Source organism: Mauremys mutica, chromosome 7 (assembly GCF_020497125.1).
Source record: "Mauremys mutica isolate MM-2020 ecotype Southern chromosome 7, ASM2049712v1, whole genome shotgun sequence".
NCBI classification, from domain to species: domain Eukaryota; kingdom Metazoa; phylum Chordata; order Testudines; family Geoemydidae; genus Mauremys; species Mauremys mutica.
In genome coordinates, this window is record NC_059078.1 from 46,892,970 (window position 1) to 46,917,788 (window position 24,819).

Here is a 24,819-nt window from a genome sequence, read left to right on the forward strand (position 1 = left end):
TGGTGGGGGAGAAGGGGAGCGATTGGTGCTAGTCCTTAGCTGATGCTACGAAAGATGGGTATTTCTGGGTTTGTTACATATCACTCTATAAAGCTTCCAGTATCAGCGAGTCTCATTATTTTCAATTTGAACTTTTTTTTAAATGAAAAATCAGGTAAATGGTGATGTCAGGGTTCTTCCCTGAGAGCGGTCTATAATAAGTGTTTTTCTCTGTGTGATCACTAGACTAGGCATATACGTAACACAACATGCTTGATTTATCAAATTCTGCTTTTCAATAGGAAAAGAGGCTTTTCCTTTGAGGTTTTATTACACTAGCTGTGTTAATTTTATTCTTTCCCTTTATTTTCTTGATTCATTGACTACATTGTAGTTTAAATTAGCATTTCTTTTATCTCTTTAACTCATTGATTATTTTGGTAGTTACTGTCTTTATTTGTCTTTATTACTCTGACTTGTTAGTTAAAAAAACCTATATTTTCTTGTTCAAAGGACATAATTTTCTACAAACTTGGCAAAATGGAGAGAAAGAGGGGCAGGGAAAGAGAAAAATGTTGAATAGCTCTAGTAAAATATAAATAGAATATACAAATCAGTTCTGGAGAATCAATAATAACCTGGCATTGGTTTTGAAACCGAACTGGTGTTTTAGAATGTGAATTCAGCCCAGCTGCAGTTTAATCTGTTTGCTTGACACATTCATCTGGGTGCCGGTGGAAAAAGCACTAGGGTATGTCTATACTGGAGCTGGAAGTGTAACTTCCAGTTTAGGTAGACATAGCTGTGTTAGCTCTCACTGAGCTAGCATGCTAACAATTGCACAGTAGCCACAGCTGCACTGGTAGTGGGATGGGCTAGCCATCCTGAGTACATATCTATGTTTTCAGATGGGCTTGTACTCTGGGCAGCTAGCATAGATATGGAAATTACACCTCCAGCTACAGAGGAGTACCATATCAGTAGAGGAGCTACTGAATTTAAGGTTTTTAGGACTTCATGAAGAGAGAGACAAAACCATCAGATGTAGCTATAGCAATAACATTACAATCCAACAGTTTCTGCCATTCTCATGTCAGTGCTCCAGAACCACCAGCGATTACTATCCACTCATTCATTTTCTCATTTTTATTCATTTATGCTTCAGATATTATATAGAGAAATCTGCCATTAATATGCTGTGGCTATAAGACCTGCTAGTGTTCTATAAGTACTACAAGATCTGTCATAACACCCAGTTTGTTAGTATCTTGTTCACAAATTGTTGTTTTTCTCACTTTAAAGCCCCATGCACCAGGCAGAAGTTTCAGAATACCATACTGACCAATAACAACACGGTCTGATTGGAAAACAGGTTGACCTCTATAGCCTTCTACGAATAAATAAAATCCTACTTTGGGAATGTAAAATCCTGTCGTTAGTCTTGTTGAATATGTCATGCATTTCTCTCAGACTGTCCTTAATCAGTTGAGAGCATGCAAAAGATTACAACTCCCTGAAATCATCTTAAGTAGGCATTAATTTTGTTTAATAGGTGCTGTGGATTGGACAAAACCACTTTTTTACCATTTAATTGAATACCAAATAATCAGCAACAGTATTCATCAACACTAGATGCAAATACTGATTGTTAACATTCTTTGGATGTTGTAAAATCACACTGGTAGCAAGATAAAGAGTTGGTTAGCATTAGGCCTCCTCCAGTAAATATACCTTCTGGAGCATGGAGTCCATCAAGAATTTGTGCATGTGTCTGGTACATTCAGGAGAGCTACTATTTGATGAAATTGCAAATTTCTATTCTTTGTATTCACAAAAGGCCACAGAGATGTTATAATGGATTTGGTGACAGGTCAGCTGCCAGTTTTTTAATAAGGGACTCATATTAAAAGTATACCTCTTTGCCTAAGTAAGATGATGCGTATCACAGGTATTTGAACTCACAAAGAGTCTGGATATGAGGAACTATGGAATACATTAATTTAAACAAAACCATTTCATCATGTACATAATCAAGGATGGAGGCAATATCGCTAAACTAAACAAAACAAAAATACCATCCATTTTACTGGAAATGTTTATACTCTTTTCCTGATAGTATAGTATGGGGTGAGCAAACTTTTTGGCCTGAGGGCCACATCGGGGAATAGAAATTGTATGGCGGTCCATGAATGCTCACAAAATTGGGGTTGGGATGCAGGAGGGGTTGAGGGCTCTGGTTGGGGGTGCGGGCTCTGGGGTGGGGCTGGGGATGAGGTGTTTGGGGCGTAGGAGGATGATCTGGGCTAGGACCCAGGGCTTTGAAGGGTGGGAGGGGGATCAGGGCTGGGGCAAGGGTGCAGGAAAGGGTGCAGGTTCCAGCTGGGGGTGTGGGTTCTGGGATGGGGCTGCGGATGAGAGTTTTGGGGTGCAGGAGGGTCCTCCAGGCTGGGATCGAGGGGTTTGGAGAGTGGGAGGGGGATCAGGGCTGGGGCAGGGGGTTGGGGCATGGGGAGAGGCTCGGGGTGCAGGCTCTGGGTGGCGCTTACCTCAAGCAGCTACCGGAAGCAGTGGCATGTCCCTTCTCCGGCTCCAACGCGGAGGCACGGCCAGGTGGCTCTGCCTGCTGCCCCATCTGCAGGCATCTCATTGTCATCTCATCCACAGGCATCTCACTGGAATGGCCAGAGGTGGCCATTGGAGCACGTAGGAGCCGGAGTGGGGCCATGCTGCGGCTTTTGGGAGCTGCGTGGAGCGCCCCCCGACCCAGCGCCCCGGCTGGAGCGCTGGAGTGGGGCAAGTCACAGACCCTGCTCCCCAGTGGAAGCTTGCAGGCCGGCTTAAAACAGCTTGTGGGCCGGATCCAACCCACAGGCCATAGTTTGCCCACTCCGGCATAGTATGATATAAAGTAGATGATAATATAATAAAATGTTGAACTTAGGTATTTGTTTTATAAAAATTCCTTCATTTCAAGGAGTTCAGACTTTCGGCATTTTTAGGCATTGATACATACAATGAAGTAAAACTACAATTTCACAGGCCTAAATAACTGTTTGGTGACTATGGAAGTACTGAGTTGTAGACTCAATAACACAATTTAAAATAAGGGAACCCTAGTTCTCCCCTGTCTGTAGGATCACAACATTTTAATACCCATCTTCCCAAATAAAGTGACTGATAAGATAATTAAGCTTCTCAAATGTTAATATCCTAAATAGTGGGGTCCAACCTTCATCCAAGGATGACAAGTTGAACAGTAGGGCTGGAAGGGAGAACCCTTAAATAATATGCCTTTCCTAAGCTGTAATATCAGGAACTGTTCGTGTAATTTGTAGGTGAAGACATTACTATTATTTATTATTTGTATTACTGTAGCACCTCGAAGCCCCAGTCATGGACCAGGACCCCATTGTACTAGGTGCTATAGAAACACAAAGCAAAAGATATTTTCTGTCAGGGGACCCCCTCACCTTAGTAAAATATTTGAAAATACCTAAAATGCAATCTAGTGCATTCCAGAGAAAATAGTAATTGTTTGTCATAACTATTTTTATGGGTGCCAGGGATAATCCGTCTCAGGCAAATATTTTTATTTCCCAATTTAAAGTTTTCAATGGTTTTTAGAGTTATTTAGATTTTAGAACTATAAAAATATAAAATTAGACCAACGAATAGAGGATCAGTTCCCAGAAAGAAGGAATGAATTGGCAGCAGGAAAAGAAGAAAGCAAGAAGCAAAAAAGAAGACAGGATTGTCCATTGAGCATTCTCTGAATTAAGACATTGTCAATTGGAAGTGTCATTCAGAGATTTCATCATGTAACAGTAGATAGTTGTTCATACATGGAAAGAAATAGAGACCATATGTTTTCAAAAACTTAAAATCTGTAAAGATTTGTCTATGTCACCATTTTCAAAGTGTAGTCATAATTTGTAAGTCCATTTCTCTATGCATGGGAAATACAGAAGCTTTCCATTCTGCAGCACTGGTTTTTACTATTAACTTCTCAATTTGTCCTGTATTAAAAGGTATTAGTACAGGCTTCATATCAAACCTTGAATGACTCAGAAAACACCTAATACAGATTTTAACTTTATGACTTGCTTGATTTCCTTGCACTTGATTCAAAGTATCTTTCTTAATTTGAATATTTGTGACATAATGAATGTTTAAATTGATTAATGTAACTAAGGTTCTATTGTCCTGGCAGAGACATTGATTCAGTTACAATGTGAAAGTTCCAGTGGGAGTTTTCTGAGTTAAAAATCCAACACTTGAGTGTTCTGGTACAGTTTATCACTTCAAACAGTTTTTTTCCTCCTGCTGACGATAGCTCATCTCAATTGATTAGACTCTTCCTGTTGGTATGCATACTTCCACCATTTCATGTTCTCTGTATGTATAAATATCTCCTGTCTGTGTGTTCCATTCTATGCATCCGAAGAAGTGAGCTGTAGCTCACGAAAGCTCATGCTTCAATAAATTTGTTAGTCTTTAAGGTGCCACAAGTACTCCTGTTCTTTTTGCGGATACAGACTAACACGGCTGCTACTCTGAAACTAGTGGTATTTGAGTGGCCTTGCTCCAGCACACTAATGTCTCAGGTTATAGATGTTCAGTGCACATTTGGGAGGCTATCTCCACAACCTAAAAGGCAAAAAACTTAATTTTTGTTTAAATAAAAAAATAGATTCTGCAGAAACTGATCAGAATCCCTTATAAGGGCAAGTTTCATACTTGTCAACAACAAAGCTTTAATTGGCTTGTCAAGCCCTGCAATAAGATTTCTTAGTCTGTGGAATAGTCTTCCAAGAGTATTCATGCAGGGGTGCTGGAACAATTTGTATAGTGAGGGTGCTGAGAACCACTGAACCAAACTGTAAACCCTTTATATGATGGAAATCACTTCAATCCAGAGAGTGCAGCAGCACCCCTAGTTCCAGCACCTATGTATTCATGGGATCCTTATTGCTTTTCACATTTACAGAATTGGAAAATAGTACAACAGGGAACGGTATTGTACTGGCAAAAAAAAAAAATCAGGGTACTTAATCGGTCTTTTCCATCTATAAATAGTGTGAAATGAAAGCATGTTATATAAACCCTGCTCATTATATTAATTCCATTAACAAAATGTGTGGATTTAAAAGTTTTTGTATGATGTGGCTTTTATTTAGTTTTAAGTGTTCTATCTGGGTATGCATGTCTTTGCAGCTTATGAACAGTAACTCCTCACTTAACATCCTAGTTATGTTCTTGAAAAATGCAACTTTAAGTGAAAAGGTGTTAAGCGAATCCAATTTCCCCATAAGAATTAATGTAAATAGGGGGAGTTAGGTTCCAGGGAATTTTTTTTTGCCAGACAAAAGACACAATATACATATACAATATAAGTTTTAAATAATTTTAAACAAACAATTTAATACTCTACTCACCAATGATGATTGTGAAGCTTGGTTGAGGCAGAGGTGTAGCAGGGTCAGGGTGAGGGGGCTTGCCCTGTTCCGTGCCCCCCCTCTTGCCCCGGTGCTCCTGCCAGGGAGTGGGGTCAGGGCATGGGAGCTTGCCAACTCCCCAGCTGCAATGCCGGGAAGGTCGAGTGCGGGGAGCCAAACAACATTATAAGGGAACATTGCAGGACTTTAGAGGAGTATGTTCTCTAATACATCAGTGACTTAATAATGAAAGGTTAACCGGGAAGACGTTAAGTGAGGAGTTACTGTATGGTGTTTCATTGTTCTTCTTCCAGTGATGGTCCCTATGTGTATTCCACTCAAGGTGTGCATGTGTAAGGGGACTGTTGCCCCCTTACTAACATTCAGTGGGGGTGTTTTAGTTGCTAGCTCCCAGCACTAAAAGGGGAGGGGTCGATGGGAAATCAGGACCCTGAGACTGACAGTCCCCAGGAACAATGGCGAGATGCTAATGCTCCAGGTCAGCCTGATTGACAGGGCAGGCAGGCTAATCAAGGAGACAGAAGGCCAGGGTGGGTCCCGTCCTCCGTGTGAGCTGGAATTGCCTGGGTCAGACAGAGTGGGGCCAAGCTAAGGAGAAAACAGGGGCCCAAGCTGAGCTGGAGAGCAGAGCCGTGCCAGATCCAGAGGGGCCAGAGCTGCAGCCACAGAGCCAGAGACACAGCCCAGGGAGAGCAGATCCTGTGCTGGGAGCAGAGCTGCAGCCACAGAGCCAGAGACGCAGCCCAGGGAGAGCAGACTCTGTGCTGGGAGCAGAGCTGCAGCCAGAGAGCCAGGTGTGGTGAGCAACTGGGGCCAGCCAAGGTGGGGGACCTTGGGCAAAGGGCTGAGTGCAGAAAGACGCCCCCAGCCAAGGGTCCTTGCAGGCCAGGCTGGGAGGGGGTTCTTAACCTGACGGGGGACTGACGCTGGGTAGAAGGGTCCCACCCCCCAAAGCCCGGAGGTGTGCGGCCACCACCACTGCAAGTGTCCAACCTGCAGCATCCCTGCAGCACAGCCAGGGCCTGACACGGAGGCCTGGGACCTACAAGGAACAGACTGTGAACTGCCTTGATGTCCACAGACACTCTTTGTAATGTTCTCTGCCACGGAGCAGGTTGATGTGTTTTCCTGTAACCTTTCACATTTTTCCTTATTCTTTTTTAAAATTAATTGTTAATTAAACAACTTGTATTTGCTTTAAATTGTATGGAATAATCAGTGGGTCAGGGAGGTGCCCAGTGCAGAGAGGGTACCCCGGAGTGGGGACACCCTAGCCCCTGTCCTAGGTGACCACAGCAGGGGTGGGGGGTCAAGCCCCCCAGGAATCCTGGGCCCAGCCTTGTTGGGGTTACGAGAACTCTGCCAGACAGGAAAGTGGAAGGGGAGCCCTCAAGGGCAGGGAGGCCTCTGGGTAAAGGAAGTGGGAGCGAGGACTCAGATCCTTTCGCTAGCCCACTTCACCGGGGTAGCACAGAAGCCGGGAAAGTTCCCCACAATAGCAGGACTATTCCCCCACTTACACATGCACTCCATGTGTCTGAGACCAGAAGACATTTTCTAGCCGTGTCAGTTGGTCTGCACCTGCAGTTTTCTGAACTGAGGGCATAAGTGACAGTATGGAGTCCCTTTCAGTTCCTTTCTACCACCCATGGTTTGAGGTGGAATCTCTTCAGAGTCCAGAGTGTTAGCTAGCATTCTGATTCAAAACTTGTAGATAACTGTAAATAGTTTTTAAAATCTATTTTTAGATAATTTTTATAATTAGTGTAGTTTAGTAGTCTTGAGGGTTTCTCTCACCTTAACATTCACCTTTATGCAGTGCCTAGTATGTCCAGGATCCCAGGATTTAAGATCTGCATGGCTGGGCTTACCCAGTCAGCAGTAACCATGACATGTGCTTCTATGACACGGGGAAGCCCATATTCCTGCTCGTCCTTTCTGAGCTGAACCTATCAAACTCATGAATACAGACTATGAGGCCCTAGTCCAATTCTGGCCTGTCAGACCTCCCGTGCATCAGGCAGAAGCACCAAGAAGTGTCCCTCAGAGCACAGTGAGCTCTGGCTCCAGGGATCACTGGAGCAGAGCCAAACAAAGGCATGAAGAGGGTAAGAGCAAGTACTCTCACAAGACATGTGAGAGAACCCCTCCAAGTCCTCATCCAAAAAGAGGACCTCCTCTCCAAAACTGTCTAAATTGGGTGAGACTCCATGCCGTGGTATGGGAGTGTCAGGAACTTACAATGAGCACTGTGCTGGTTTCCCGGTAATAAAAGGTAAGATCATCTCAAAACTGGCCTTAGCTAAAGAATAAATGGGCCATTCTTGGTATCAGTGAGAGAAAGAAGGCAGTGGACACTGTTGGTACCAATGTGAAGGCAAGGCCTCCTACACCATTGGAACCAATGTGGAGAGAGAAGGAGTCGTCAGTACTAAATAGAACAGCAGTAAAGGCAGCACCATTGGTGTTGCTGAGGGAAAGAAGCCTGGTCCACTCTTGTTTCAGGGGTTATATATGCTGCTGTGGAGGACATTGCTGTCTACATGGATCCGGAATCACCAGTACTGTCAGATCCATTATTAATCAGGGAAGTACCCACATTGTCAGTACCACTCACCAGTACCATCAATCATCTGAAGCATAAGACCTCCCATAGCAATGGCACTGCTCATCAACATAAAAGCCCCCTTTTCCTCTCACAGGTCCAGTATCAGTGGGAGATCTTCACTATCCCTGTCAAGACCAAGGGTCAGCCCCAGTAGAGGTGCTGGGATCTCATGAGCACCTTCCTTCTTACAAAGGAGGGACTGCACACTTTCGGTCCAGTGGCACCCTGCTCCATGGGACTGCCCTATTTTCCCTATGACTCCTAACACTGGCCTTGCTGGAGCTCCTGCCATCCATATAAGACATCCCAAATCTATAGAGTCATAAGGGGAGTCATGTCAGGCTTCAAATCTCAGGGAAGATCTCAACCCACTCAGGAACAATCTGAGGAAGAAGAGCAACCAGACCAGGCGGGACCACCTGTCCTGGCAGGATTATCATCGTCATCCCCAGTTGGTTGCACCTGCCTCACCATCACCGCCTGACATCCACAGATAGTTCCCGGATCTTCTGAGGAGGATTACAGTTACAGATCCCCCTGGAGGAAGTACAGGACACTCCTCATAAGCTACTGGACATCTTCCAGAGTACAGGTCCCAGAAAGGTGACAATTAATGAGGCCTGACAATTAAAGATGGTCTGGCATACTCCAGCCAATTGTGCTCCCACTTCAAAGAGAACAGAGAAGAAACACTTTTTGCCTTCTAAGGGAGAAGAATACTTATTCTCATGCTGTGCTCTGAACTCTTTTATGGTGCAAGCTATCAGTGAAAGGAACAAGCAAAACCACACTAGCTCTACACCTTCTTATAAAGAGGCCAAATGTTTAGACCATTTTTTAGAAAGAACTTCACTGTGGCAAGCTTACAATTCTGCATAGCAAACTACCTAGCTTTAATGTTGAAATATGATTTTATTGATTGCAGTACATTCTCAGAATTGACCAACAAACTCCACCAAGAAAATAGACCTCATTTCCAAGCAGTTATTGATGAAGGTAAATTGTTGACTAGATTGGCTCTCAGGCATTAAGAGATGCAGTAGATACAGTCTCCCACTCAATGGCAATTTCCATAGTCATGAGACGGGATTTTTGGCACAATCCTCCAGATTTCCCAAAGAAAGCTGATCCATCATGGAGGATTTGCCTTTGAAGGAAATAATCTATTTAGTGAGAAGACAGATAAGTCATGACATTCCCTCCACAACTCAAGAGCAACCCTTGGCTTACTAAGTACCGTATTTTTCCGTGTAGAAGATGCCCCCATGTATAAGACGCGCCCCCCCACACTTTTCTAACCCAAAATTCAGGTTTTTTGTTTTGTTTTGTTTTTTTCCCCCCTTCTGCTTTGCCGCTCCGGCCATGCCTCAGGTTTTTTTTGTTTTGTTTTCTTTCCCTGCTTTGCCCCTCCGGCGGCGCTGCAGGTCCCTCCCCCCCGCTGCTCTGGCTGCGCTGCAGGTTTTTTTGTTTGATTGTTTTTTTCCCCTCCTGCTTTGCTGTCCGGCCATGCCACAAGTTTTTTTTGTTTTTTTTTCTTTGCCGCTCCAGCCGCGCTGCAGGTGTCCCCCCCCTGACTTTGCCGCTCAGGCCCAGGAAGAGGACGCCAAAAGAGCTATCAGCCCCGGCCCCGCTTCCCCGGCCGCCCGGCCCCGCTGCCCTGGCCGCCCGGCCCCAGCCCCGGCCCCGCTTCCCCGGCCGCCCGGCCCCAGCCCCAGCCCGGCTTCCCCGGCCGCCCGGCTCCGGCTCCGGGTCCCCGGCCCCGCGTCCCCGGCCGCCCGGCTCCGGCTCCGCGTCCCCGGCCGCCCGGCTGCCCAGCCCCGGCCCCGCTTCCCCGGCTGCCCGGCTCCAGCCCCGGCTCCGGGTTCCCTGCCCCGCTTTCCCGGCCGCCCGTCTCCGGCTCCGCGTCCCCGGCCGTCCGGCTCCAGCCCCGGCCCCGCTTCCCCGCCCGCCCGAATCCGGCCCCGTGTCCCCGGCTCCAGTAGTGCGGGTCCGGGCACTGCGGCGGCCGCGACCCCACCTACCGGGATGCCCGGCTCCGGACACTGCCTGGCCCCGTGGCTCCAGCCGCCCGGCTCCTGCTCTTTTGCCACGCGGCCGGGCTCCGGCAGCGCGGGTCCGGGCATGGCGGCAGCCCCGGCTGCCCGGCTCCAGCTCCGGCTGCGTGGCTCTGGCCGCGGCCCTCCCCAGCTCCGGCCGCCTGGCTCCCGCCACATCCTCTGGCTCCGGGCTCCGGCTGCGTGACTCCTGGCCCAGCCCCGTGTCCCGGGCTCCCAGCTCCAGCCACGGCCGGACTGTAGCGCCGCCAGCCACATCCAGGAAGCGCGGTAAGGGGGCAGGGAGGGGGTGTTGGAGAGAGGGCAGGGGAGTTTGGGGGTGGGGGGGTGGATAGGGGCTTACTTCCGTGTATAAGACGACCCTCAATTTTTAGTCTAATGATTTTAGGAAAAAGTATAGTCTTATACACGGAAAAATACGGTATCTATACCCCCGCACCAGGGAGGAAATAACCCAAGACTCAACCTTATAGACCACAGCCGAGCCCCTGAACTATTCTACCACCAGAGGGCTTATGAACCACCTACGAAATGCAAGAGAATGTGGCATAATAAGCATAATTTTCCACCTTCATTCTCCTTCCAGCCTCCCACCAAGAAATTTATTTAATGGTACTTTCAAAAGCTGCGAATCAGTTCCCTTGCCATATTTACTTGTCAGGACTCCTGCATCCCATTTGGTGGCTGCCTAGCTCATTTTTCCCAGGCTTGGCACCTAATAACATCAGACAAATTGGTTCTGGAGATAATTACCTCTAATTATACAGTATAATTCCTCTCCCTTCCCCGACCCCGAGAAAACACTTTCCCATCCCTCTTCAGAAACCCTTCTCATGAGAGGTTGCTCAGACAAGGAATTAGACTCTCTATTCCATTTGGGAGCTTTAAAACCAGTAACTTCTCAGCACAGACAAAAAGGATTTTATTCAAGGTATTTCCTCATCTCCAAGAAGAAAGGAGATCTCAAACAGCTGAATATCTTTATCTACCATCTGCAGTTCAGAATGATCACCCTAGCTTCTGGAATCCCTTCACTGGACAAGAACAATTAGTTCACAGCTCTCAATTTAAAGGACATTTATTTCCACATAGATATCCACCCTGCATGCAGGAGATTCCTCTGATTCACCATGGGCTTAGATCATTATCAACAGAGAGTGCTCCTCTTAGACCTCTCAGTGGTAGTGAGACTATATATGAACGTACTGTTGGTACTGTCATGGCTTGTCAGTGTTCCCCTTCTTCAATGATTGATTGTTCACGGGGGAATTCATATCAAGAAGAATGGGCAACAACCCTGTCCATCCTCAATCTCTAACTCTTCTAAGGGCTTCAAGTAAATGTAGAAAAGTCCATTTTAGTTCCCACACAGACTACAGACTTTATTGGGATGACCCTAGACTCAATGAATGCCAAAGCATACCTACTTGAGGATATATTCCAAGTTTTGAGGGATCTCAGCACTCAGCTACAGCTGAGCCCCCAGATGACAGTTTGATCATGTCTGCTCCTCCTAGGTCACATGGCCAAGTGTACCTATGTGACACCTTTTGTGAGAGTTTGCCATCTATGTCTATAGGCTTGGTTACGGAGCATTTAAGCAAGCACAGTCTGTGCAAACTGATGCCGCTCTCCCACAGAGTTCTGGCTTCTCTCTCCTGGTGCGAGAACAGGAAGATGGTATTTCATCCCTCCACTACCCACAGAAAGACTGATTACAGATGCCACCCTACTAGGGTGGGAGCCATTCTGGATGAACACATAGTGCAGGATATCTGGACTCACCAAAAATCCCAATTGCACATAAACCTTCTGGAGCTTCATGCAGTACACAAAGCCTGCAAACAATTCCTACCATTTATCCAGACTTTGCATGTTCGAGTCATATCAGACAACATGACAACAGTTTACTATATGAACTAACAAGGGAGAGCAAAAGTCAACCTCTCTTTTCGTAGAAATAGTCAATCTCTGGAACTAGTTCATTCACCACCAGATCACCCTGTTCTTCTTTGAGTGATTGTTTATGTCCATTCCAGGCAGGTGTGTGCACGACATGTGCACGCCAGCCGGAAGATTTTCCCCTAGCAGTGTCTGTAGGGTCGGCCTTGACGCCCACTGGAGTGGCGCCTCCATGGCACCCTATATAGGGGCCTGCCGACCCTCCACCCCCTCAGTTCCTTCTTACCGCCAGTGACGGCTAGCTGGAACCTTGCTCGCTCTTACAGCGAGATTAGCAGTGTCCCGTTGTCCGTGTATATAGTTTAGTTTTAGCTTAGAGTTAGTTGAACATAGTTGATAGTTGTTGTGGGGGGTTCCCCCAACGTATTCGTCACCCTGCTGGGGCATGCTCGGGTCCCCAGGGTTTAAACTCTGCAAGGACTGTGGGAAGTTTATGCCAAAGAATGACCCACACTCTTCCTGCTTAAGGTGCCTCGGAGAGAGCCACCAAAGAGAGCGGTGCAGTATCTGCAGGGGCTTCCGTCCCAGGACTCTTAAGGACAGAGAGCAGAGACTCAAAGTGCTCCTGATGGAGGCGGCCTTGCAGTGGACCCGGCACCCAGCACCTCATCTTCGGTGCGCAGCTCCCCGGCACTGGTATCAAGACACGAGGCCCAGGCCAAAGCCTCCAAATCCCGGCACCGGAGGGAGTCAGGACACAAAAAATTGTCCTCCGTGAGGCACCGTTCACCTTCTCCGGTGCCCGCTAAAAAGAAGAGGCCGGTGAGGGAACGAAGACCCCGCCAGGACCTTAAAAGTCCGACTCTGTCCACGAGTGCAAGTGGACAAGCCGGGCCACAGACTCATCCTCCCGTTGCTCCGTCGACTCCCAGAGAGGGGGTGGTCGAGTCCGGACCGGCCCAGGTTCCCAGACCTCAGCGAGGATGTGCGTCTTCCATCGACGCCTCAGGCGTTTGAGGCGGCCTCTGACTTGTTGAGCCTCCCGGTGCCGATCTCTCCGCACCAGCGCAAGGAGCCGCTGCCCGTGGCCCGTCCCCTGATACAATCACAGGGCAAGCCAGCCATGATGTTGCCTCGGTCCCCGCCCCGCGCTACCCCGTCGGCTCCGGTGCAGAGAGAGCGTTCTCTGGCCCCGTGGCACCGCTCCACGGCGACAGTGGGTAATGCTCCCCCTAGGTCCTCCTATTCAGAGACCTCAGAGTTGGAGTCTTACCACTCCAGTAGATCGAGGAGCAGGAGGTCGGCTTCGCAGGCAAGCTATCAACCTTACCCGCCGCAGTGGCAGCAGCAGTGGCAACCGCCCTCCCAGTGGCCATTCTGGACTCCCTGGGCCTACCATCAGTCCGTGGGACAGGCGTTCGGACCTCGCTCCAGGTCCGCATCAGTCTCCTCGACGTCGGTGACTCCGGCGCAAATACCTCTACCACTGGCACCTCCATCCGGCAGGGGTGTGCAGCAACAAAGTCCAGCACCCCCTAGCCATGCACCGGCACCGGCGGGGGCCCTGGTTCCGGCACCACCAGGCATGCCTTGTTGTTCGGTGTCGACCCCAGTACCAGCTGCCGTGCCGCGTCTCGAATCTGCACCGGCCACGCAACCGCAATACTGTGTGCCGCAAGCCCCTGAAGAGATGGACGGTGCAGAGGAAGGTCTGTTGCAGGTGATCTCCTCCTCTTCATCTCCGGATGAGGCGGTCGTGGGTACTGCAACGGCACCGGCCCTAGAGGACAACCGGATGCTCCAGCAGCTACTCAAGAGGGCAGCCCAGAGCCTGGCGATCCAAGCGGAGGAGATTGAGGTGGATGTGGACCCGCTAGTGGACATCCTGGCCCCCTCGGGCCCATCCAGGGTGGCCTTACCATTGATCAAATAGCTGACACGTACCGTACTTTGTGGCAGACGCCAGCTTCATTGGCCCCTACGACCAAAAAGACAGAGAGGCGCTACTTCGTGCCCTCCAAGGGCCACGAGCACCTGTATGCCCACCCTCCCCCAGACTCTTTAGCAGTGGATGCGGCCAATCAAAGGGAGTGTCAGGGGTTCCAAGGGTCTACACCTAAGAACAGAGAGGCCAAAAAGTTGGATCTGTTTGGCAAAAAGGTGTATTCAGCAGGGGGGCTGCAGTTACATATAGCCAACCAACAGGCTATAGTGAGCTGGTATGGACACAATACATGCTCGGCGTTGTCTAAGTTCGCTGAACTTCTTCCCCAAGATTCGTGAACAGAGTTTTCGGTCTTGGTTGAGGAGGGGAAGTTGATCTCCCGAGCATCCCTCCAGGCAGCCTTAGATGCGGCAGATGCAGCCTCCTGCACACTGGCGACTGGCCTGGTCGTGAGGCGGGGATCCGGGCTTCAGGTCTCAGGCCTTCCTCATGAGGTTCAACAGACCATCCAGGACCTCCCCTTCGAGGGGCCCATGCTCTTCTCCAAAAAGACAGACAAGAGGTTACACAGCCTGAAGGATTTGAGGGCTACCCTTCGCTCCCTGAGCTTGCACACCCCAGTAACCCAGCGAAGGCAATTCAGACCGCAACCAGCCCCACGTCCTTACCAGCCTCAGAACCGCTCGGACGCCGGGCACAGGTGAGGCAGGAATGGCAGAAGGAGGCACCAACATCAGCCCTCCAGCCAGTCATCCGGCCAGACAAGGTCACCATCGGGGCCTAGGCCCCCAGTTTGATGGTATGGTCAGGGACTCTGGATCCTCCCAACCCTACCTTTGGGTCACGTCTGTCCCCTTTTTACCATGCCTGGTCCTGAATCACATCGGACAGTTGGGTGCTTCGCATGGTAGAGAGAGGATATTCTATCCAGTTCTCCTCCCTCCCGTTCCACCAGCCCCCCTCCCTGTCCCTCTTCAAGGACCCCTCTCACAAGCAACTTCTAACTCAGGAAGTACAGTCCTTCCTCGCAGCAGGGGCAATGGAGGAAGTTCCTCAGGAACTCGGGGGCAGGGGCTTCTACTCCCGTTATTTCCTAATACTAAAGGCAAAAGGGGACCTCAGACCTATTCTGGACTTGCGGCGTCTGAACAAGTTTGTAAAGAAGCTCAAGTTCTGAATGATCTTCCTGTCCTCTATCATTCCCTCCATGGATCCAGGGGACTGGTATGCCGCCCTCGACTTGAAGGATGCATATTTTCATATTGTCATAATCCCCCAGCACAGGCGTTACCTCGGATTCATTGTGGGCAACGCCCATCTTCAGTTCACAGTGCTGCCTTTCGGACGTCTCAGCAGCCCTGAGGGTTTTCACAAAGTGCATGACAGTTGTGGCAGCCTTCCTGAGCAAGCAGGGGATTCAGGTGTTCCCCTACCTGGACGATTGGCTCATCAAGGGCCGTGCCAAGGCACAGGTAGAGGCTCAAGTCCACCCTGTCTCCCACTCAAATGATAAATTTATAGGGGCAGTTCTGGACTCAACACACGCCAGGGCGTACCTACCGGAGTCCAGGTTCCGGTCCATGTCCAAGGTCATTCTCGGTCTCCAACGCGTCCCGACCACCACAGCAAGAAACTGCCTCAAGTTACAGGGTCACGTGGCGGTGTGCACCTATGTGGTGAGCCACGCCAGGCTCAGGCTGCGCCCTCTCCAGTCCTGGTTGGCGACTGTGTACCGGCCAGCCAGGGACGCCCTAGACTCTGTGGTGACGCTCCCCCGAACGGTGCTCGATTCCCTCCAGTGGTGGCTTGACCCGCGGAAGGTGTGCGCGGGGGTACCTTTCACCAGGCCCCAGCCCTCCCTATCCTTGATAACAGACACATCGGATCTGGGGTGGGGGGGCGCATCTGGGGAACCTCAGGACCCAAGGCCTGTGGTCACCAGAGGACCTCTCCTTGCACATCAACGTCAGGGAGCTGCGAGCAGTGCGTCTAGCATGCCTAACCTTCAAATCTCACCTGGCATGCAGGTGCGTTTCAGTCCTCACGGACAATAAATCGGCGATGTTCTATATCAAAAAACAGGGGGGTGCATGCTCCTCTCCTCTGTGCCGGGAAGCCCTTGCGTTATGGGACTTTTGTGTTCGGAATGCAATTCGCCTGACAGAATCCTACCTTCCGGGGGAGCAGAATGGACTGGCGGACGCTCTCAGCCGCTCATTCCAGGGTCACGAGTGGTCCCTTCACCGAGATGTAGTATGCCCAATTTTCTGTCTCTGGGGCTATCCCTCGAGAGAAAACAAGAAGTGTCAACGTTTCTGCTCCCTCATGGGCTGCAGTCCGGGGTCTTTGACGGATGCCTTCCTCCTCTCCTGGGAAGAGGGTCTGCTTTACGCCTTTCCCCCGATTCCAATGGTCCACAGGGTACTCCTCAAGATCCGCAGGGATCGCGCTCGTGTCATCCTGATAGCGCTGGCGTGGCCGCACCAACACTGGTACACGTCACTCCTGCATATGTCTACTCGGGCGCCCCTCACTCTGCCCCTGCTCCCAGACTTGATCACACAGGATCGGGGCCACCTCCGACACCCGAATCTAGAGTCACTCCCCCTCACAGCCTAGATGCTCCATGGCTGAACCCTGTGGAGATGCAATGCTCTCAACAGGTCAGGCAAGTCCTGCTTGGTAGCAGAAAAACCCTCTACCAGGGCCACTTACATGGCTAAGTGGAAACGCTTCTCCATCTGGGCCGAACAGCGGGGACAGGCTCCTTTGCTCGCCCCGATCCTTCTTATCCTGGATTATTTGCTTCATCTGAGACAGCTAGGACTTTCCATCTCTTCCGTTCAGGTCCACTTGGCGGCCATCTCAGCGTTCCACCCAGGAGAGCAAAGTGCTTCGGTTTTCACGAACCCACTGGTTGGTTGCTTCCTCAAGGGCCTGGACAGACTGTTTCCACATATTCGACAACCAGCCCCGGCCTGGGACCTCAATTTGGTTCTTTCTGCCCTCACAAGGCCCCCCTTCGAGTCTCTGGCTTCATGCTCTCTGCTATATCGTTCATATAAGGTCGCATTCCTCGTGGCCATCACCTCGGCCAGGAGGGTCTCAGAGCTCAGGGCGCTGACATCCGAGCCCCCATACACTGTCTGTCATAAAGATAAGGTCCAACTTAGGCCACATCCGGCGTTCCTTCCGAAGGTAGTCTCCCAATTCCACATGGGTCAAGACATTTTTCTCCCTGTGTTCTATCCAAAGCCACACTCCTCCAGCACGGAGCGTAGACTGCATTCCCTGGACGTCCGCAGGGCCCTAGCTTTCTATATTGAAAGGACCAAACCGTTCAGGAAATCAACCCAGCTCTTTGTTGCTGTGGCCGACAGGATGAGGGGACTCCCAGTCTCATCACAGCGTATCTCCTCCTGGATCACGGCCTGAATCCGCAAATGCTACAATCAGGCTAAGGTGCCTGCCCTGCCGATCACGGCCCACTCAGCAAGGGCATAGGCCTCCTCCACGGTGTTCCTGGCTCAGATCCCGACACAGGAAATATGCAGAACTGCCATGTGGTCTTCAATCCACACATTTACGTCGCACTATGCCATCACGCACCAGGCCAGAGACGATGCAGCCTTCAGCCGCGCGGTGCTTCAATCTGCAGTGAACTCCGATCCCACCACCTAGGTTCAGGCTTGTGAGTCACCTGTTTGGAATGGACATGAACAATCACTCGAAGAAGAAAAAACGGTCACCCACCTTTTTGTAACTGTTGTTCTTCAAGATGTGTTGTTCGTGTCCATTCCAATACCCACCCTCCTGACCCTCTGTCGGAGTGCCGGCAAAAAGGAACTGAGGGGGTGGAGGGTCAGCGGGCCCCTATATAGGGTGCCATGGAGGCGCCACGCCAGGGGGCACCAAGGCCGACCCTACGGACGCTGCTAGGGGAAAATCTTCCGGCTGGCGTGCACGCGGCGTGCACACACCTGCTTGGAATGGACATGAACAACACATCTCGAAGAACAACAGTTACAAAAAGGTGGGTAACCGTTTTTTAGCCATGCACCTTTCAGCAGATACTTCTCCAAACATAACTTGGTGATACAGAGAGCAGCTTAATCAGTGGAGATTCCCATTTGGGGATCTCTTTGCATCTCAAGGGAACAAGAAATATCCAGCCTACTGCTCCAGAGTAGCTCCAGGCCATGACTCCAGATGGGACACATTTCTATTTCAGTAGTCAGGACAACTGATGTATCCTTTTTCACCCATCCCACCTTTACTCAAGCTGTGAGGAAGATCAAAAAAGATTGCAACTAGGGGTGGCCCAGGCAGTTCTGGTTCCTGAGTCCTTGAGCTTGTGCATCCATATTCAGCTCCTCTCCGACCTACTGGCTTAGGACAAAGGCAAGATGAAACACTCCAACTCAGGCCATGTCTAATCTACAGGGACTATAGTGGCATAGTTACGGCAACGTAGCTATGCTGCATAACTCCATTACGTAGACGCAGTCTACAGCAGCAGAGTGACATTAGCTAGTTTGATGGAAGCATTTTTCCATTGACCTAGCTGTGCCTAGGGATTATGTCAGCATGGCTATGGTACTCATGGATGTGGATGTGTAGACCAGACCTTGGCATCCTTCCATATAGCAGCATGATATTTGGATGGATGACAGACCTAGAAAAGTTATGGTTAGAGGCAGTACAATCCATCCTTAGCAGTAGTAGAAAAGATTCCACAAGGAAATATTACATAGCAAAACGGAAAAGATTTTCTGGGTGGTGCCATTGTTGTCCAATATCACCCCCCAGAAGATGCTGATATCCCTACTATTCTGGATTACCTCTTCTTTCTAAAAATGTCAGGACTATCTCTCAGCTCCTTGTGAGTATTTTTGGAAACCATTAGTGCCTTTCACCCTCTGGTGGACAGCCATTCAGTCTTTCCCCATCCTACTACAATATTGCTTCTGAAGGGACAGAATCTTTCCCCTGATACTGAACCCTACCCTGATATGGTATGTCCACCAAGACCTGTAAAGCGTTAATGAAAGCTCCATTTCAACTCAGCCTCATGTTTCTTCTTTCATCTATCTGTGAAGGTTGCTTTGCTGATTGCAATCACCTGAGCCAGAAGAGTAGGTGAACTGGGAGCTTTTGTGGCTGTACCAGGTTATACTGTCTTCCATAAGGACAAAATTTCCCTGAGGTTACCCCCCAAATTCATCCACATAGTAATTTTATCTAAAGCAGGTCATCCATTTACCTATCTTCTATTCAAAACTACATGCCACCAGAGAGGACAAGAAACTACACTCTCTGGATGCATGATGACCCTTGTCATTCTATCTACAGAAGACAAAACCCTTCAGGAAATCTCCTGAACTGTTGACTATTTTATGGTACATATGAGAGGGCAAGCAATCTCTTCACAGAGACTTTCCAAATGTATTTTGGGTTGCACCATCCTTTGTTATGAGTTAATGGCAGCCCATCTCCCACACAAAGGCCCACTTGACCAGAGCCCAGGCTGCAACTGTTGCTTCACTTCAACATAGCCCTCTTCTGGAGATCTGTAGAGCAGCTCTGTTCACACCGTTGTGAACCATTATGCTCTTGTATGATCTTCTACAGTAGATGCACCCTTCAGCAGAGCAGTCCTCCAACTGGTGGTAGAGCAGATGCAGACCAACCTACCCTCCTCAATGAATACTGATTGTGAATCACCTTGAGTGGATACACATAAGGACCATCACTCAAAGAAGAAAGTTTACTTACCTTGTATAATAACTGGAGTTCTTTGAGATACGTGGTCCCTATCTGTATTCCACTATCCACCTTCCTTCCCTTCTACTGCAGAGCCTTGGCCTATGGCTATTCACAGTAGAAAGGGAACGAGAGAGGCAGTCAGTCCACACTGCCACTTATGCCCTCAGTTCAGCGCTCAAGGAGGTGAAGAGTGCAGCTGTGGACCAATGGAGTCTGCTAGAAGAGATCTTCCAGTCTTGGGCACATAGAGTACATGCACTCTTCTAATAGACTACAGATAGGGAACCACACATCTAAAATAAACTCCAGTTATTGTACAGGTAAATAACTTTTCTTTTTCATCTCCTCTCTTGTCAGAATCATTTTGTCTTAGGCCTTGTGAATCAGGTTACTGATTATGAAGCTGAACAATGTGGCTTAACATGAACAAAATTTACCTAAAATTGATGTTGTTTTCTAAGAAAAACAAATTACCCTTTCCATATGAAAATGTGCATGTTTTTTTTTAAATGGTATAAGCTGAATAGTATTTGTTGGTATGTACATCGTTTTTAACCTATATAACATTGTGGGGAAATGTATTCTGAGTTGTGAAACTGTTCCATGGAGCTTCCTGTAAATCAGCTTGCCATTGGAATTGCTGCTGGATTTAATCTACATTGATCAGTGGTATATAGGCCCAGCAGCACAGCAGTAACAGTGGGACACTGGAGATAGCTGCAGATCTTTAGAAGGGTTTAAATCTAGCCTCTAAACATTTGTTTATCCTTCGTTTTGATCAATTGAATGTTTATTTATGCATCATTCTGAAATGCCTATAGGGTGAGTACTGTAGATGGGCAGAAGACAGAGCTACTGATCATGTTTCTTCCAGGCCTCAGCTGTTTGTCTTTAAATTGAACTATTTTATTTTTAAGTTAAGATAAGTAATATATCAAGATTTCTTACAAATACACTAGTTTTGAAGGAAGTTTTGAAGTGGAGAGAAACTAGAAATAGACTTTCAATGAACATAGCATTTGATGTCAAAACAACAAGATACATAGGGAGTTCAAAGAGAGTTGAGCATGGCAGCTTTTATACAGCTATTATACAGAACTGGAAACCTCTCTAAGCTTTCTAAAAAATATTTGTAAATATATAATAAAAATGAAAATGGCATGTATACACTAAAAATTCCCCACAATGTGAAGCATTTTGCCTTTGCATGCAAGTAGACACAGTGTGGATGCTCATCACCCTAGAACACTACTGATTGGGGCTTTGTAGATGCCTTGAGGGAGGGGAAAAAACTCATCTTTGCCTCCATCACAGCCACAAGATAAGATTAAAAATGTTTTATAGAAGTGAGACTCAGATATGGATATCCTGTGCAAATTCTAGCCATCTTCCATTTCATGTCATTTTTTGCATGTCATCTGTGTATTATGGTGATCTGTGATGGTAATGGAGGGGAGAGACTATTTTCACAGCTGAGTACAAAATATTTTTAGTTTATCTGTAGGAATAGTGTTAGTTCAAATGCAAATGTAATGTACTGTTTGGGCTTTTTTTGATGATTCCATAGCGTACACCAAACTCTCTATAGGCACATTGAGACCTCATCATTGAAACTCACTGAGAACACCTGTTCCCTACTTCTGGGGATAGAGATGGAGTGGGAAGAGGGGAAGAGGATGCAAACAGTTCAGGGAACAACTTTTTAAAAGAGATAGTGGGTTAGAAAAATAAACAAACAATAAATATATTCAACATGAGGATTGAAACAATCATTTTTCACGGTTGAAGGATACATTGCATAAAAAACCCCACAAAACTTTAGGAAGGGTGTTCAAAAATAATGAAGTATAAGATTAATAAGCCATACTCTAATAGCCCTATTAGTCATTATAATGTAGTAGTAAGCTATGATGAGTCAGAAATAGGAGTAGGTGTGCATTAGTATTTTATTGCTGCAATTCTCTTGTGGTTAAAGAAGACAAAAGGCCTTGGACTAGATCCTAAAATAGGACTTAGTCTAAGCATTGCAGTGCCTAAATTTTAGACACCCTGTCATCTAGTGGAATTTATAACACTGAACCAGGTACCCTGTATAACTCCTGCGGAGAGTTAAGTACCTAAGAATGGGATCCACAAATGCCAGCAAATTGAGTGGGGAACTGTCTAAACTAACTAATATGAAATGCTGAAGACTTAAGCCCTGGTATGATCTAAACCCTGCCCCTCAAAGGAAGTTAGATGCCTAAGTCCAGGTCTGAGGGAAATGCCTATTTTCGTTTGAGATTCACAGCCATGAACCTTCTCCTGGAGCTAGGCACCTAAGTCCTTTCTTGCAAAAAGAAGGTGGGACAGGATTGGAAGAGGGACTCAAACTTAGGTCTCTCACGTACTGGGTGAATGCCCTAGCCACTGGGTTAGAGAGTCATTCCTGCTCTTTCTCTGACCCAATAAATATTTAATTATTTATACAAAGTAGAGTGGCTTCTACAGGAGAATTGGAGAGAGACTCAGCCTAGACTATCCAGGCGGGGGTGGGGGGGGCAGTTTGAGCCCAAGTCTCCCATGTCCATGGGGAGTGCTCTAACCATTGGGCCAAACGTTATAAGGTGGAAGCAACATCACCATCACCACTTCCTCCTCTAGATAAGTTTTGTGTGGGATCTGATCTGTTAGGTGACCTCTGAGAATGCCTGCCAGATCAGGCCCTGCAAGCAAGATAGGAGAGAATGCCTAGTTTGAGGATCCCAGCTGGGCACAGGACTGAGATTGCTGTGCACGTGCCCAGTGGCAGGTTTAAGGGGACTTTACCAGCAGACACTTAGGTGCCTAAATCCCTTTATGGATTTAACCTCTTGTGCCTCTTAGTGCATCTGAGGCATGCAGCAGTGGCTTACTCATTTCCACTTTTTTGTAGGTCATTGCTGTATCCTATCAGATCATCAATACAGTGGCCCACTACTGGTAAAATGCAAATTAATTGACCTCCAATTGTATTATTTAATTTCAGTCCCTTGTAAAGCTTATTCTTTTGTATAGACTACCTTTCAATCCCATAAATAAAATGGCCTTTTTCCTCTGTTTTTATTCATTTTTTCTGACTGCAAGACTCATAAGAATGCTGTTGCTGAAGCTCTTGGTTTGTTGAATTTCTGTTCCTGCAACTGCTGCCATTTTGACAACAAATCATGCAGGTTTTGCTAGGTAGTGTGTTTGGGTTTGTCAGAACAACAAGGTCTTAGACATGTCTGAAACGGGTAGGGTATGAAGAGAGGGGAAGGACATAAGCTATTCTGTTGATCATGTTGACAAGATATTTCATTTTTTAAATACTAAAGTTTAAATGAATGTACATAACGAGGCATGGCAAAATCATTAACAAGACATTAAAAAAACAAAACTCTCAAACAATTTAGATTTAGATTAATATTTAAATCTCTCCTCTGGAGATTAAACAGGCACAGTTAGAGACTTGCAGTCCATTTTCTGATGATAATGTTACCCTTTAGCATGAAAAAACAGAATCATCATCTGAGTTACAATTTCAGAGATGTTGCTCTTACTACAAATGTTTTTGTACAGGTGTTGACTATTTGAGATTAGTGAAAATATCTTCAGTGTTTACTGGCATTTCATTTTGTATCACACAATCCAGATCTGTGCAAAATTTGAACATGGAAAGTATCAAATGAAATACAAAGGCAATTTTAAATGCTATCAGGTCTGTAAGAGCCTTTTACATTCAAAGTTAAGGCAACACCACCCCTAAATTATCTCGGTTAAGTATAAAAGGGTTGTCAGAAAAAGCTAGTGGTATTGGTGTATGTCTTAATGAATAACACAAATGAAAGAAAATCATTCTGAATTATGAAAATAAACTGAAAAATCAGTTTGCTCTGATCTCAGAAGTGTCTAGTATGTTTATGATAAAGGACACAGTAACAATTAGAGGAATACATAGAGAGAAGAGAGTACAGGCAGGAGGATTTTAGGGTTGAAAATTAATTTTTAAAAATAGTGGTCCAATGCTGTATAAAGTGAATACAAATGTTTCTCATATAATAAACAATTTATATTTTTATTCTTTTTTCCTCCACAGCATTTATCAAGTAGGCACAGTGTCCAGCAAAGCACAACACAGGTAAGATGGCTACAAAAACCTAGCATTGTGTCTTTTTTTTCTTTGAAGTCTGTGATAATGTATCTGAATGTAAAGAAATAATGCAAATTGCTGACTGACTGATACGTATATAGAGCCTTTCATTCAAAGATCTCAAAGCATCATTCATCCTTCCCCTGGGTCCCTCTCCAGCCTATGTCTGAGCCTCCTTTTCCTCAACTCAAGCTGCTGCTCTTACCAGGGCTTCTGCCATGGAGTCATCCACAAGTAACAGCTACCTATCTAGGTCTCTCTCCTCTCCATCCCCACACCCTTACCCCTGAAAAGCTGCCTTTTAATTAGCCTTACTGTCACCTAGTTCCTGCTTGGTCACAGAATCTCTGGAATCGGAATGGTACTTCCCAAAATTTCCAGCTTTAAATGACTACTCCTGTTTTTTTGGGGGTTTCTAACAGGTATTGTACGTTGTGAATGTACCCTGTTATATCTTGATTTATTGTAAAATTTAGAGAATTTTTACATTTAGATTGTACCTTCAAAGATAGGGCAAATTTGAAAACTAAAATCTTAACATTGTCCCTGTACGGAAATACATTCCCAGCTCATTCTGAACAGAATTGGCTCAAATTGATTGTTGACCTGCACATAGTGTTTTTATTTACACCAGTGCAAAATAGAAATAAAACACTGTCAAATTAGAATGGTAGTATTTCACACATGCTTTCCACTGATATAAATGATGTAACTGGTATTAGGCCCAAATGTACACACTTCTTGGGATTTGGCTCTTTTGGTTACTCAAATATCAGTAATAAAAGATATGCCCCCCCCCAGCCTAAGCTTTCTCCTTAAATTGTTCCTAGACTTTCCTAGCAGAGACCTCACTATTTTAGACTCCAAATCCCTCCTTCCCCCTAATCTCACATAGCCAGTTCCACATCTCTCATCTCCAGGGTGGTTAATGAGCTACAACTATTATAAAAAGTCAGCAA

The 24,819-nt window shown here is 47.1% G+C and overlaps 1 protein-coding gene across 1 annotated transcript in view; it reads left to right on the forward strand.

The window, feature by feature from the left end:
* Window positions 1–24,819, forward strand: part of DOCK3 (dedicator of cytokinesis 3) — a 641,328-nt gene that overhangs the window by 298,107 nt on the left and 318,402 nt on the right. The window contains exon 8 of the mRNA XM_045024316.1: window positions 23,807–23,848. Coding sequence (XP_044880251.1) covers window positions 23,807–23,848 — 42 coding nt within the window. The remainder of the gene's footprint in view (window positions 1–23,806; window positions 23,849–24,819) is intronic.